This window comes from Pistacia vera, unplaced genomic scaffold (genome assembly GCF_008641045.1).
Source record: "Pistacia vera cultivar Batoury unplaced genomic scaffold, PisVer_v2 Contig601, whole genome shotgun sequence".
NCBI lineage: Eukaryota > Viridiplantae > Streptophyta > Magnoliopsida > Sapindales > Anacardiaceae > Pistacia > Pistacia vera.
Window position 1 is genome coordinate 62,759 of NW_022196448.1, and position 15,847 is coordinate 78,605.

The 15,847-nt window shown below is 34.1% G+C and overlaps 3 protein-coding genes and 1 pseudogene across 3 annotated transcripts; 3 read left to right on the plus strand and 1 right to left on the minus strand.

Annotated features, from left to right (window-relative positions):
• Positions 1 to 165: 165 nt before the first annotated feature.
• LOC116110396 (pectinesterase-like) lies at positions 166 to 2,165 on the plus strand. The gene is made up of 2 exons (XM_031396623.1): positions 166 to 1,195; positions 1,456 to 2,165. Exons 1-2 carry the CDS (start codon positions 166 to 168, stop codon positions 2,163 to 2,165), a joined length of 1,740 nt encoding a protein of 579 aa, XP_031252483.1.
• A 2,989-nt stretch (positions 2,166 to 5,154) lies between these two features.
• LOC116110397 lies at positions 5,155 to 9,179 on the plus strand (annotated as a pseudogene).
• Positions 9,180 to 10,246: 1,067 nt separating this feature from the next.
• LOC116110398 (pectinesterase-like) lies at positions 10,247 to 12,218 on the plus strand. The gene is given in 3 exon segments (XM_031396625.1): positions 10,247 to 11,276; positions 11,535 to 11,994; positions 11,996 to 12,218. Coding segments are annotated over 3 exon segments (1,713 nt in total).
• A 1,604-nt stretch (positions 12,219 to 13,822) lies between these two features.
• LOC116110399 (zinc finger protein 3-like) lies at positions 13,823 to 14,476 on the minus strand. Its single transcript, XM_031396626.1, has one exon. It carries the CDS (start codon positions 14,474 to 14,476, stop codon positions 13,823 to 13,825), a length of 654 nt encoding a protein of 217 aa, XP_031252486.1.
• Between the last annotated feature and the right edge of the window lie 1,371 nt (positions 14,477 to 15,847).

Consider the following 15,847-nt stretch of genomic DNA (forward strand, 5'->3'; position numbering starts at 1 on the left):
TGCAGAGCACGTTCTTCTCCATTTCAATGAGAAATATTTCTCACACAACCTTCCCAAGATGAGATCACAATTTATCAGTTTCATGTGCCCAAAACAAGTTTATTTATATACAGGGCTTAATTACATACAAAACTTATTTTCTGAGTCAATTTTTTCATGATGAATATGGCTTCAAAATCATCGAATTTGCATACCCTTTTTCTCTTTCTCATTCTCTTCATTTCTCCATCTCTGTCCAGCTGGTTACCCTCTTCATCATCATCCTCGTTCTCTCATTCTTCATCCTTCTCTTACTCTGACTCATCGGAATCCATTTGCAACAAGTTCACGCCATATCCAGACCTCTGTAAATCAACTTTAAACCATAAAACAGGCACCATTTTTGATTTTGGTCGCATTTTCATGCACCAGTCTTTGTCACAATCTAAAAAGGTTCTTTCTTTTGTTGAATACTTTCTCAATCTCCCGTCAACTTCCTACTCAACCAACCGTCGTGCCCTCGAAGATTGCCGCCTTTTAGCTTCACTTAACATCGATTTCTTGACGTATACTTCTCAATTTATTGATTCCTCAGACATTCTTGACGGTCTGCAAGCTGAGGATTCTCAGACTTTGTTAAGTGCCACTTTGACAAACCATCAAAGTTGTTTAGAAAGTCTTCATGAAATAGCTTCAGCTTCAACAGTGAAGAACGCTCTTCTGCCATCTCTTGTTGATGGAGCAAAATTTTACAGTATTTCTCTGGCGCTCTTCAGCCATGGTTGGGTTCATAGCTCAATATTGAAAGGCAGATGGTTAGCTGAAAGAAAGCACATTTTCAAGAATGATATGAAAGATGGATTGCCTTTGAGAATGTCAGTGAGGGATCAAGAAATTTACGAGTCTGTAAGTGGAAGAAAGCTGTCTCAAAGTGACGAGAACCGTGTTGTTGTGAACAAAACTGTGGTTGTGAGTAAATATGGATATGGAGATTTTGTGACCATTAATGACGCAGTGGCTGCAGCTCCGAATAATACTAAGAGGAGTTATGGATACTATTTGATTTACGTGGTTGCTGGGGTTTACGAAGAGTGTGTCTCCATTGCCAAGAACAAGAAGTACGTGATGATGATTGGAGATGGCATCAACCAAACTGTGATTACTGGCAATAAAAGTGTCATTGATGGGTGGACTACCTTCAACTCTGCAACATTTGGTAAGTTCAAAGCTTAAATAGATTCATTTCATGTTTATATATATATATATATATATATAAACTCGTAGGTTGAAGGTGATGTTGGGTTCAAGGACGAAGGCGAGTGGGGGCTGATTACCCACTTCAGAGTTTATCTGTCATAAAATTCTGAGTCTGTCCCTATTTGGGCTTCGCCCATCTTCATATACAACTATATAGCCCAATAGATTACATCGACTCTTCCAGCTTCAATTGACAAAGAAAAATTATTCCAATTGCAGCTGTCGTTGGGCAAGGCTTTGTTGCAGTGAACATAACATTTAAGAACACAGCCGGGGCAATCAAGCACCAGGCAGTCGCCGTCCGAAATGGGGCAGACATGTCGACATTCTACAGCTGCAGTTTTGAAGGCTACCAAGACACCTTATACACAAATTCCCTCAGGCAATTCTACAGAGACTGCGATATATATGGCACAGTTGATTTCATTTTCGGTAATGCAGCTGTCGTCTTCCAGAACTGCAACCTATATCCGCGACGCCCGTTGGAAAATCAATTCAATGCCATTACTGCACAGGGTAGAACCGATCCGAACCAAAACACAGGCATTTCAATCCATAATTGTACCATAATGCCGGCCGGTGACTTAGTATCCGGTAATTATTCAGTAAAAACTTACTTGGGAAGGCCCTGGAAGCAGTATTCAAGAACTGTTTATATGCAGTCGTTTATCGGCAGCCTGATTCACCCTGTTGGGTGGAAAGAATGGTCAGGAGATTATGCATTAAACACTTCATATTATGCAGAATACAACAACACAGGCCCTGGATCAAACACAACAGGAAGAGTTACATGGGCAGGTTACCATGTGATAAATAAAACAGAAACTGCAAGGAACTTCACTGTGTCAAAATTCATCCATGGAAAGTCTTGGTTGCCTGCAACAGTGCCTTTCGAGGCTGGTTTATTGCATAATGAATGGCATTATTGATGATGTTATTAATTATTTTTATTTGTTTTTGTTGTGATATTATTTTTTGGACATTGTTTTGTGTACTAATAATTTTTTTTTTTTCGTTTATACAATTCAACACACTTTCTTTTTATCAGATTTTATAATAAGCTTGAGGGTTCACATGGATAAATTGGATTAGCAAAATGTATTATTGTTGTATTAATTATTAATTATTTTTATTTTCACTCTATATATCATTATGTAAAGTGAAAATGAATTTTAAGTTATAAAAGTGATATTTAATTGTTGAAAAATAAGACCAAAACACACAAAAATGAAGCAAAAAGTAAAAAATAAAAAACCACAATTTACCTGTTTGTCTCAATTCAGGAACTATGTTTAGCATTTAAGATAGAGATTTTACCAGTTTTAGAAATCTAAAACATACAATAGTAGTGACGACTCTCTCTTTCAATAATTTTTCTCACATTAGCTTTTTTAGGGTTCGCAATGGATAAATTGGATGAGATGCGGATTAATTAAGCCTAATCCTGCTTATATATATATATATATATATATATATATATTATATTATATATATATTATATATTTAATTATTTAATAATATATAAGCAAGATACAGTATATAAAATCAAATGGTAAGAGAAATATTTAAAGTAGGGTTGAATTGAATTAATTCCATTGAATTTTATATAAAAAACTAATGAACACATTTTAACTAAATGCATTTTCATATTTTTTTAATATCCTTTTTTTTTCAATAAGTAAAAATTGTATTTAAAATTTTATATTCCAATTTCTTCTTATCTACTCCATTCAATATCAATGTATACTATATTACTCATTAAGATATTATATATTCCCATTTTCTAAAATGTGCAAGTTTTATTTAAATACAGATTCAACATAATTCAATGATTACCAATTATACCCTTAATGAAACACAATGATCACATATTACAATATAAGCTAGACTATGCTAGACAACTTTTTGCTCGAGTATAGTGTTTAACAATATGATTTATAGTCTAATTAAAGCATACTAAACCATCTAGACATGCTAGACTGTGTAGTCTAGCGCATTCCGGTTTTTTTATTAAGATATTAGATTAAGTCTTTGTTTAAGCCAGATCTTCCTTTAAGAAATCTTTTGACAATTTTGAGATTAAAATTAGTAAAATGATTATATATGAAATTATTTCTTTTCAAAATAACATTATAACTCCTTTCATTTTATTGTAATTTATTAGTAATAACATTATCCTTGCTGAATAAAAGGAAAACCAAATTCAACATTGATAACTTGTGGCTAAAGGGTTACATACAACTACAAGTTTTTTTTTTTTTTTTTTCTTATTACATATGTATTAATAGACCCGAGTACATCAGCATAGCCGATAATCCGTAAGCCAAGTATTAATCTATCCAACATTGATACCAATTAACCATAATATATTAAAGAATTAACAGGGGAGAGTTAATTAATTATTCAAAGAAATTAACCCTTAACAATAACCATAATACTTGGAATAATCTAAAACATGATTATACAATTATCTAAAGCTTAAGAGACAATCTAGTCCTAGTGAATCATCTTGATCACGATCACTTTGTAATGGACTCTTGTGAGCCTGCTGCAATAGCCTGAGTTTGTCATCATAATAATTAGCTAGCCTTGATGAATTCATCAAGCCTTCGCCATGACCGAACCGATCTCGGAGTGACACCAACGGAAAAGCAGCCACGGCGGGCTTTCGAATCATATGAGAGTGCACACTGACCCCAAGTGGTGATGATCTATTATTGTAAGATCCATAAAGAGGGATCTGATGACGAGTAAAACTTGAATTACTATAAGGATAATAAGAGAAACGATGACCTAGAGTCTCCAATCCCATCTTCGTCTGATCCTTACGTCGTTTTGCAATTGCCCGCTCTTGTTTATGCGCGTTTTGATGTCCTCCCAGGGCTTGTGACGTAGGAAAAAATTTGTTGCAGAAGTTGCATGAGAAACCTCTTTTTCTGGGTTGCTTTCTGCTAAAAAGTTTGAGTTCAACTTCTTCAGCACCACCAGTAATTGAATGATCTTCATTAGCAGTAACCTTTTGGTTAAACAAGAGATTAAAATCTAAATCTGATTGGGGTTGGTTTGATTCATCAACAACTTCTTCTGACGGGGATGGTAATTTGGAAGAAATTAGGGTTGCCATGGGCATGGAGATTTGAGTTTGAAAAGGTACATGAAAAGAGATGTTATATTTATTGGAGTATTACATTTTCAATTATGGAATGAAATTATGAAATCACAAGAGATGTTGTATTTAATTAATTTTGAATTTTATTTTTAATTATGGAAGGAGATCATATAATTAGGTGATTAATTATATAGCGCATGTGAAATTAATGTTGAGAGTAAACGTACATATTAATTGAATATATGTGTGGTTAATTATTTATTACTAAATAAATAGTAAAAATATTATAGAAAGAGAGAAGTTTGATTTGGACACATAATATATTGTAAATCTTAAACCAATAAAGATTGATTCACAACCCAATCTTACAAATTTTTTCTTACAACGTCGACGTAACAGTTTACAATGGGGCAGAGGAGACCTATTGCGGGGTAGGCGAGACTCATTGCGAGCTGCCACGTTAAGTTGTGAAAGAAAGTAGAGATGACAGTGGGCCATGCCAGGACCGGGTACCCCTTGGCTCGGGCGTAGGCTTGACCCCATGACCTTGGCTTGGACCCGGGTCAAGCTCGTTGTAGGGATGTCGGGTAATGCCTAGCCCGACCCGATGGACTTTTTGTGACTCCCAGTTATGACCCATGTAAATTTTTATAATTTATTTTTTCATGGGCAATCATTGATATATTTTTCTTTGTCACTTATATTAACTTAATTGATAGTATCTCTTGCCTTAATTACCACATTTTTTGTGTGCATTGATCAATATGGTGGATAAGGGATTTTCGGTTTGACTAAAATTGCAATTAATTATGGAAAATGATCAGGCTTCAACAGTGAAGAACGCTCTTCTGCCATCTCTTGTTGATGGAGCAAAATTTTACAGTATTTCTCTGGCGCTCTTCAGCCATGTTGGGTTCATAGCTCAATATTGAAAGGCAGATGGTTAGCTGAAAGAAAGCACATTTTCAAGAATGATATGAAAGATGGATTGCCTTTGAGAATGTCAGGGAGGGATCAAGAAATTTACGAGTCTGAAGTGGAAGAAAGCTGTCTCAAAGTGAGGAGAACCGTGTTGTTGTGAACAAAACTGTGGGTGTGAGTAAATATGGATATGGAGATTTTGTGACCATTAATGACGCAGTGGCGCAGCTCCGAATAATACTAAGAGGAGTTATGGATTCTATTTGATTTACGTGGTTGCTGGGGTTTACGAAGAGTGTGTCCCATTGCCAAGAACAAGAGTACGTGATGATGATTGGAGATGGCATCAACAAACTGTGATTAAGGCATAATAAAGTGTCATTGATGGGTGGACTACCTTCAACTCTGCAACATTTGGTAAGTTCAAAGCTAAATAGATTCTTTCCAGTTTTATATATATATATATATAAACTCGTAGGTTGAAGGTGATGTTGGGTTAAGGCGAAGGCGAGTGGGGGTGATTACCCACTTCAGAGTTTATCTGTCATAAAATTCTGAGTCTGTCCCTATTTGGGCTTCGCCATTCATATACAACTTAAAGCCCAATAGATTACATCGACTTCCAGCTTCAATTGATAAAGAAAAATTATTCCAATTGCAGCTGTCGTTGGCAAGGCTTTGTTGCAGTGAACATAACATTTAAGAACACAGCCGGGGAATCAGCACCAGGCAGTCGCCGTCCGAAATGGGGCAGACATGTCGACATTCTACAGCTGCGAGTTTTGAAGGCTACCAAGACACCATACACACATTCCCTCAGGCAATTCTACAGAGATGCGATATATAGGCACAGTTGATTTCATTTTCGGTATGCAGCTGTCGTCTTCCAGAACTGCAAATATATCCGCGACGCCCGTTGGAAAATCAATTCAATGCCATTACTGCACAGGGTAGAACCGATCCGAACCAAAACACAGGCATTTCAATCCATAATTGTACCATAATGCCGGCCGGTGATTTAGTCCCAGTAATTATTCAGTCAAAACTTACTTGGGAAGCCCTGGAAGCAGTATTCAAGAACTGTTATATGCAGTCGTTTACGGCAGCCTGATGAGCCTGTTGGGTGGAAAGAATGGTCAGGAGATTAGCATTAAACACTTCATATTATGCAGAATACAACAACACAGGCCCTGGATCAAACACAACAGGAAGGTTACATGGGCAGGTTACCATGTGATAAATAAAACAGGAAACTGCAAGGAACTTCACTGTGTCAAAATCATCCATGGAAAGTCTTGGTTGCCTGCAACAGTGCCTTTCGAGGCTGGTTTATTGCATAATGAATGGCATTATTGATGATGTTATTAATTATTTTTATTTGTTTTTGTTGTGATATTATTTTTGGACATTGTTTTGTGTACTAATAATTTTTTTTTTTTTTTTCGTATACAATTCAAACCACTTTTTTTTATCAGATTTTATAATAAGCTTGAGGGTTCACATGGATAACTGGATTAGCAATTGTATTATTGTTGTATTAATTATTAATTATTAATTATTTTTATTTTCACTCTATATATCATTATGTAAAGTGAAAATGAATTTTAAGTTATAAAAGTGATATTTAATTGTTGAAAAATAAGACCAAAACACACAAAAAATGAAGCAAAAAGTAAAAAAATAAAAAAACACACAATTACCTGGTTGTTCTCAATTCAAGGAACTATGTTTACATTTAAGATAGAACGATTTTACGAGTTTTAGAAATCTAAACAATACAATAGTAGTGACGACTCTCTCTTCAATAATTTTTCTCACATTAGCTTTTTTAGGGTCGACATGGATAAATTGGATGAGATGCGGATTAATTAAGCCTAATCCTGCAAGCATATATAATATTATATTATATATATATATATATTTATAATATATATATAATTATATATATTATATTAATAGTTATTAATATTAATAAGCAAGATACAGTATATAAAATCAAATGGTAAGAAATATTTAAAGTAGGGTTGAATTGAATTAATTCCAGTATTTATATAAAAAACTAATGAACACATTTTAACTAAATGCATTTTCATGATTTTTTTAATATACTTTTTTTTCAAAATAAAGTAATAATTGTATTTAAAATTTTATATTCAATTCTTCTTACACTCCATTCAATAATCTGATGGTAAGAAAATACTAATTAATATACTCTTTAAGATATTATATAATATTCCCAATTTTCTAAAATGTGCAAGTTTATTTAAATACAGATTCAAACATAAAATTCAATGAATTACCAATTATACCCTTAATGAAAGACAAATGATCAACATATTACAAATATATAATGCAGACATGCTAGACTCACATTTTGCTCGAGATAGTGTTAACAATATGAGTTTATAGTCTAATTAAAGCATACTAAACCAATAGACTGCTAGACGTGGTAGTCTAGCGCATTCCGGTTATTTTATAAAGATAGTTAGATAAGTCATGTGTTTTACAGCAGATCTTCTCTTTAAGAAATCTTTTGACAATTTTGAGAATTAAAATTAGTAAAATGATTATATATGAAATTATTTCTTTTCAAAATAACATTATAACTCCTTTCATTTTATTGTAATTATGTAATAACATTATCCTTGCTGAATAAAAGGAAAACCAAATTCAACATTGATAACTTAGGGCTAAAGGGTTTATCATACAAATACAAGTTCTTTTTTTTTTTTTTTTCGTTATTACAATATGTATATAATAGACTTCCGAGTACATCGCATAAGCCGATAATCCGTAAGCCAAGTATAATCATATCCAACATTGATAACCAATTACCATATATTAAAGATTAACAGGGGAGAGGTAATAATTATTCAAAGAAATAACCCTTAACAATAACCATAATACTTGGAATAAATCTAAAACATGATTAAACAATTATCTAAAGCTTAGAGACAAATCTAGTCCTAGTGAATCAACTTGACCCGTAATGTTACCAAATTGATATCGTAATTCTATCCAAAAGTTTATCTTGTTATGTTATGTTTATTTCCATTACTTGTAAAGTAAGTAACGATTTTGCTTTGGTGTTTAATGCTTGTAGCTGTCTCGGGCAGAGGGTTTATAGCAAGAGACATGACATTTCGCAACACTGCAGGACCCCAACACCATCAAGCGGTGGCCCTTCGAGTTGATTCTGATCAATCTGCCTTCTTCAGGTGCAGCATGGAAGGCTACCAGGACACTCTCTATGCTCACTCTCTCCGACAATTTTATCGCGAATGCGATATTTATGGTACCATTGACTTCATTTTTGGCAACGGTGCAGCAGTCCTTCAAAACTGCAAAATTTACTCCAGAGTTCCTTTACCATTACAGAAGGTCACAATCACTGCCCAGGGCAGGAAAAACCCGAATCAGAACACCGGATTTTCGATACAAGATAGCTACATTTTGGCATCTCAACCAACCTACTTAGGCAGGCCCTGGAAACCATTTTCCAGGACAGTTTTTATAAACACTTATATGGGTGCTTTAGTTCAGCCTAGAGGATGGCTTGAGTGGTACGGAAACTTTGCTTTGAACACATTGTGGTATGGTGAGTATAGGAATTATGGCCCTGGTGCATCTCTATCGGGGCGGGTCAAATGGCCTGGTTATCACATCATTAAAGATGCTCGCACTGCAAACTACTTCACTGCCAGCCGGTTCATCGATGGCATGTCGTGGTTGCCGGCGACCGGAATCAAGTTCAAAGCAAATTTGGGCAATTAAACGGTCCTGCCTGACAAGGGGATTCATTTTGGCCCCTTCATCGATGTATTGATGTATATATATTTTTATTTGACTAGAGGTATCCTATTTGTTTGTAGTACTACTGTTAAATAAAAGTGAATCATTTAACATAAAAATTTCTGCTCAATCATCATGCTTCTGTAGATTTTATTAAAGATTGCAAGCGTATTGAAATCCAGATTGCTCACTTCGGGCCCTTAAATTCTAGGACTTTTTCCCAATATTGATTTAGGTACAAGGGCCTGTAATTAAACTTGGATCCCACTAACTCTAAAAGATCTTCGTCCTTAAATTATTAGATTTTATTAAGCTGTATTTATATATATCAGAATCCAGAATCTAGTCTTGACTTGGTTCTTTAAAGATTTGTAGGCAACAGAATATTGAAAGGAGCAAAGTTCCCTATGCAATTGTTCAACACCATCATAAAAAATAGTATGTATAGAATAATTTTTCATTGGAAAAAATAAACCAGTAAAGTAAAATACTAAAGTGATTTGTCATATACGGTCCTTTTTCTTTTTTTTTTTCGCAACTAAACACCATCATGAGCATTAGAACATATAAATTACCCTTCAGTGGTTAAGTAGTTGAATATGGACTCTTGTGATATTATTCAAAAGATCCTAAGTTCGATTCACCTCGGTTGCTACTAAGAATAGTCATTGGAGGTTTATTCGACTGTTAACTTCAAAACCCAGAGGATTAGTTGAGGATAGTCATTATGTTCGATTCACCTCGAACATAATATATGATTAACGTGATATTCTTTTGTAACTATCAAACGTTATCATGAAAATTAGTCGTATACAATAAATTTGTATTCAATAAAGTATACAAGTAACGTGATACATTGGTCCCAATTAAGACTTAACGCAAAGAAAAAGATCCCACATGAATGGATAGTTGCTTTCCCTGTTGTTGGCTGCAATATGTGATGTTTGATTTTGCCGTCCAAGCAAAAATCAGACGTGAAAATAATGGTGGCAATCAAGTTATTCTTCGTTAGTCAAACCTTATTGCAGAGCACGTTCTTCTCCATTTCAATGAGAAATATTTCTCACACAACCTTCCCAAGATGAGATCACAATTTATCAGTTTCATGTGCCCAAAACAAGTTTATTTATATACAGGGCTTAATTACATACAAAACTTATTTTCTGAGTCAATTTTTTCATGATGAATATGGCTTCAAAATCATCGAATTTGCATACCCTTTTTCTCTTTCTCATTCTCTTCATTTCTCCATCTCTGTCCAGCTGGTTACCCTCTTCATCATCATCCTCGTTCTCTCATTCTTCATCCTTCTCTTACTCTGACTCATCGGAATCCATTTGCAACAAGTTCACGCCATATCCAGACCTCTGTAAATCAACTTTAAACCATAAAACAGGCACCATTTTTGATTTTGGTCGCATTTTCATGCACCAGTCTTTGTCACAATCTAAAAAGGTTCTTTCTTTTGTTGAATACTTTCTCAATCTCCCGTCAACTTCCTACTCAACCAACCGTCGTGCCCTCGAAGATTGCCGCCTTTTAGCTTCACTTAACATCGATTTCTTGACGTATACTTCTCAATTTATTGATTCCTCAGACATTCTTGACGGTCTGCAAGCTGAGGATTCTCAGACTTTGTTAAGTGCCACTTTGACAAACCATCAAAGTTGTTTAGAAAGTCTTCATGAAATAGCTTCAGCTTCAACAGTGAAGAACGCTCTTCTGCCATCTCTTGTTGATGGAGCAAAATTTTACAGTATTTCTCTGGCGCTCTTCAGCCATGGTTGGGTTCATAGCTCAATATTGAAAGGCAGATGGTTAGCTGAAAGAAAGCACATTTTCAAGAATGATATGAAAGATGGATTGCCTTTGAGAATGTCAGTGAGGGATCAAGAAATTTACGAGTCTGTAAGTGGAAGAAAGCTGTCTCAAAGTGACGAGAACCGTGTTGTTGTGAACAAAACTGTGGTTGTGAGTAAATATGGATATGGAGATTTTGTGACCATTAATGACGCAGTGGCTGCAGCTCCGAATAATACTAAGAGGAGTTATGGATACTATTTGATTTACGTGGTTGCTGGGGTTTACGAAGAGTGTGTCTCCATTGCCAAGAACAAGAAGTACGTGATGATGATTGGAGATGGCATCAACCAAACTGTGATTACTGGCAATAAAAGTGTCATTGATGGGTGGACTACCTTCAACTCTGCAACATTTGGTAAGTTCAAAGCTTAAATAGATTCATTTCATGTTTATATATATATATATATATATATAAACTCGTAGGTTGAAGGTGATGTTGGGTTCAAGGACGAAGGCGAGTGGGGGCTGATTACCCACTTCAGAGTTTATCTGTCATAAAATTCTGAGTCTGTCCCTATTTGGGCTTCGCCCATCTTCATATACAACTATATAGCCCAATAGATTACATCGACTCTTCCAGCTTCATGATAAAGAAAAATTATTCCAATTGCAGCTGTCGTTGGGCAAGGCTTTGTTGCAGTGAACATAACATTAAGAACACAGCCGGGGCAATCAAGCCAGGCAGTCGCCGTCCGAAAAGGGGCAGACATGTCGACATTCTACAGCTGCAGTTTTGAAGGCTACCAAGACACCTATACACAACATTCCCTCAGGCAATTCTACAGAGACTGCGATATATATGGCACAGTTGATTTCATTTTCGGTAATGCAGCTGTCGTTTCCAGAACTGCAAATATATCCGCGACGCCCGTTGGAAAATCAATCAATGCCATTACTGCACAGGGTAGAAACGATCCGAACCAAAACACAGGCATTTCAATCCATAATTGTACCATAATGCCGGCCGGTGATTTAGTCTCCAGTAATTATTCAGTCAAAACTTACTTGGGAAGGCCCTGGAAGCAGTATTCAAGAACTGTTTATATGCAGTCGTTTATCGGCAGCTGATTGAGCCTGTGGGTGGAAAGAATGGTCAGGAGATTATGCATTAAACACTTCATATTATGCAGAATACAACAACACAGGCCCTGGATCAAACACAACAGGAAGAGTTACATGGGCAGGTTACCATGTGATAAATAAAACGGAAACTGCAAGGAACTTCACTGTGTCAAAATTCATCCATGAAAGTCTTGGTTGCCTGCAACAGTGCCTTCGAGGCTGGTTTATTGCATAATGAATGGCATTATTGATGATGTTATTAATTATTTTTATTTGTTTTTGTGTGATATATTTTTGGACATTGTTTTGTGTACTAATAATTTTTTTTTTTTTTCGTTATACAATTCAAACACCTTTTTTTATCGATTTATAATAAGCTTGAGGGTTCACATGGATAACTTGGATTAGCAATATGTATATTGTTGTATTAATATTAATTATTAATTATTTTTATTTCACTCTATATATCATTATGTAAAGTGAAAATGAATTTAAGTTTAAAAGTATATTTAATTGTTGAAAAATAAGACCAAAACACACAAAATAATGAACAAAAAAGTAAAAAAAAAAAGACACACAATTACCTGGTTTGTTCTCAATTCAAGGAACTATGTTAGCATTTAAGATGAACGATTTTACGAGTTTAGAAATCTAAAACAATACAATAGTAGTGACGACTCTCCTTTCAATAATTTTTCTCACATTAGCTTTTTTAGGGTTCGCATGGATAAATTGGATGAGATGCGATTAATAGCCTATCCTGCAAGATATATATATATTATATATATATATATATATATATTATAATATTATATATATTATATATATAATTAGTTAATAATAATAATAAGCAAGATACAGGATATAAAATCAAATGGTAAGAGAAATATTTAAAGTAGGGTTGAATTGAATTAATTCCATTGAATTTTATATAAAAAACTAATGAAACATTAACTAAATGCATTTCATGATTTTTTTTATATACTTTTTTTTCAAATAAAGTAAATAATTGTATTTAAAATTTTATATTCCAATTCTTTATCTACTCCATTCAATAATCTGAATGGTAAGAAATACTAATAATATACTCATTAAGAATATATATATATATATTCCAATTTTCTAAAATGTGCAAGTTTTTAAAATACGATTCAACAAAAATTCAATGAATTACCAATTATACCCTTAATGAAACGACAAATGATCAACAATATTACAAATATATATGCTAGACTATGCTAGACTCACATTTTTGCTCGAGTATGTGTTTAACAATATGAGTTTATAGTCTAATTACTACTAAACATACTAGACATGCTAGACGTGGTAGTCAGCGCATTCCGGTTATTTTTATTAAGTGTTAGATTAAGTCATGTTGTTTTACAGCCAGATCTTCTCTTTAAGAAATCTTTTGACAATTTTGAGAATTAAAATTAGTAAAAATGATTATATATGAAATTATTTCTTTTCAAAATAACATTATAACTCCTTTCATTTTATTGTAATTTATTAGTAATAACATTATCCTTGCTGAATAAAAGGAAAACCAAATTCAACATTGATAACTTAGTGGCTAAAGGGTCAACCATACATCTACAAGGGGAGAGGTTTTTTTTTTTTTTTTCATTATTACAATATGTATATAATAGACTTCCGAGTACATCAGCATAAGCCGATAATCCGTAAGCCAAGTATTAATCATATCCAACATTGATAACCAATTAACCATAATATATTAAAGAAATTAACAGGGGAGAGTTAATTAATTATTCAAAGAAATTAACCCTTAACAATAACCATAATACTTGGAATAATCTAAAACATGATTATAACAATTATCTAAAGCTTAAGAGATAAATCTAGTCCTAGTGAATCATCTTGATCACGATCACTTTGTAATGGACTCTTGTGAGCCTGCTGCAATAGCCTGAGTTTGTCATCATAATAATTAGCTAGCCTTGATGAATTCATCAAGCCTTCGCCATGACCAAACCGATCTCGGAGTGACACCAACGGAAAAGCAGCCACGGCGGGCTTTCGAATCATATGAGAGTGCACACTGACCCCAAGTGGTGATGATCTATTATTGTAAGATCCATAAACAGGGATCTGATGACGAGTAAAACTTGAATTACTATAAGGATAATAAGAGAAACGATGACCTAGAGTCTCCAATCCCATCTCCGTCTGATCCTTACGTCGTTTTGCAATTGCCCGCTCTTGTTTATGCGCGTTTTGATGTCCTCCCAGGGCTTGTGACGTGGGAAAAATTTTGTTGCAGAAGTTGCATGAGAAACCTCTTTTTCTGGGTTGCTTTCTGCTAAAGAGTTTGAGTTCAACTTCTTCAGCACCACCACTAATTGAATGATCTTCATTAGCAGCAATCTTTTGGTTAAACAAGAGATTAAAATCTAAATCTGATTTGGGTTGGTTTGATTCATCAACAACTTCTTCTGAAGGGGATGGTAATTTGGAAGAAATTAGGGTTGCCATGGGCATGGAGATTTGAGTTTGAAAAGGTACATGAAAAGAGATGTTATATTTATTGGAGTATTACATTTTCAATTATGGAATGAAATTATGAAATCACAAGAGATGTTGTATTTAATTAATTTTGAATTTTATTTTTAATTATGGAAGGAGATCATATAATTAGGTGATTAATTATATAGTGCATGTGAAATTAATGTTGAGAGTAAACGTACATATTAATTGAATATATGTGTGGTTAATTATTTATTACTAAATAAATAGTAAAAATATTATAGAAAGAGAGAAGTTTGATTTGGACACACAATATATTGTAAATCTTAAACCAATAAAGATTGATTCACAACCCAATCTTACAAATTTTCTCTTACAATATCGACGTGACAGTTCACAATGGGGCAGAGGAGACTTATTGTGGGATAGGCGAGACTCATTGCGAGTTGCCACGTTAAGTTGTGAGAGAAAGTAGAGATGATAGTGGGCCAGGCCAGGACCGGGTACCCCTTGGCTTGGGCGTAGGCCTGACCCCATGACCTTGGCTTGGACTCGGGTCAAGCTCATTATGGGGATGTCGAGTAATGCCCAGCCCGACCCGATGGACTTTTTGTGACTCCAGTTATGACCCATGTTAATTTTTATAATTTATTTTTTCATGGGCAATCTTTGATATATTTTTCTTTGTCACTTATATTAACTTAATTGATAGTATCTCTTGCCTTAATTACCACATTTTTTGTGTGCATTGATTAATATGGTGGATAAGGGATTTTCGGTTTGACTAAAATTGCAATTAATTATTATTATAAATGCATTTCAAAATCATAATCAAATCAAATCAAATTTTAATTTTAAATGATAAAAACTTGAGTCGGGCCTTGCGATGGCTATTTTGGGCCCAAACCATACCTGGAGGCGAACCCTAAAACCATACCCAAGCCCATGTCCATCCTCGCAAACAACAGGTAATGCTCGGCCCGTACAGGCCGGGTCGGGCTTGATACCTAGAAATCTGAATATAATTTTCATCTCTAAGAGAAAGTTTGTGAAATGGGATTGTAAGTGTAGTATTGTCTATCTTAAACTCCTATTAAAAGATATAATTGTGGATGAGATGTGGATTAATTAAGCCTAATCCTGCAAGATATATATATTAACACCAATATTAATTAATAATTAATAAGCAAGATACAGTATATAAAACTAAATGGTAAGAGAAATATTTAAAGTAGTGTTGAATTGAATTAATTCCATTGAATTTTATTTAAAAAATTAATGAACACATTTTAACTAAATGCATTTTCATAATTTTTTTAATATGCTTTCTTTTTTCTAAATAAAGTAAATAATTGTATTTAAAACTTTAATTTTATATAC

Excerpts from the sequence above, each read along its gene's own strand:
- LOC116110396 (XM_031396623.1), top strand. The coding sequence starts at position 166 with ATGGCTTCAAAATCATCGAATTTGCATACCCTTTTTCTCTTTCTCATT. Across the intron at positions 1,196-1,455 it reads CTTCAACTCTGCAACATTTG|CTGTCGTTGGGCAAGGCTTT; the intron begins GTAAGTTCAAAG and ends TTCCAATTGCAG.
- LOC116110399 (XM_031396626.1), bottom strand. The coding sequence starts at position 14,476 with ATGGCAACCCTAATTTCTTCCAAATTACCATCCCCTTCAGAAGAAGTT.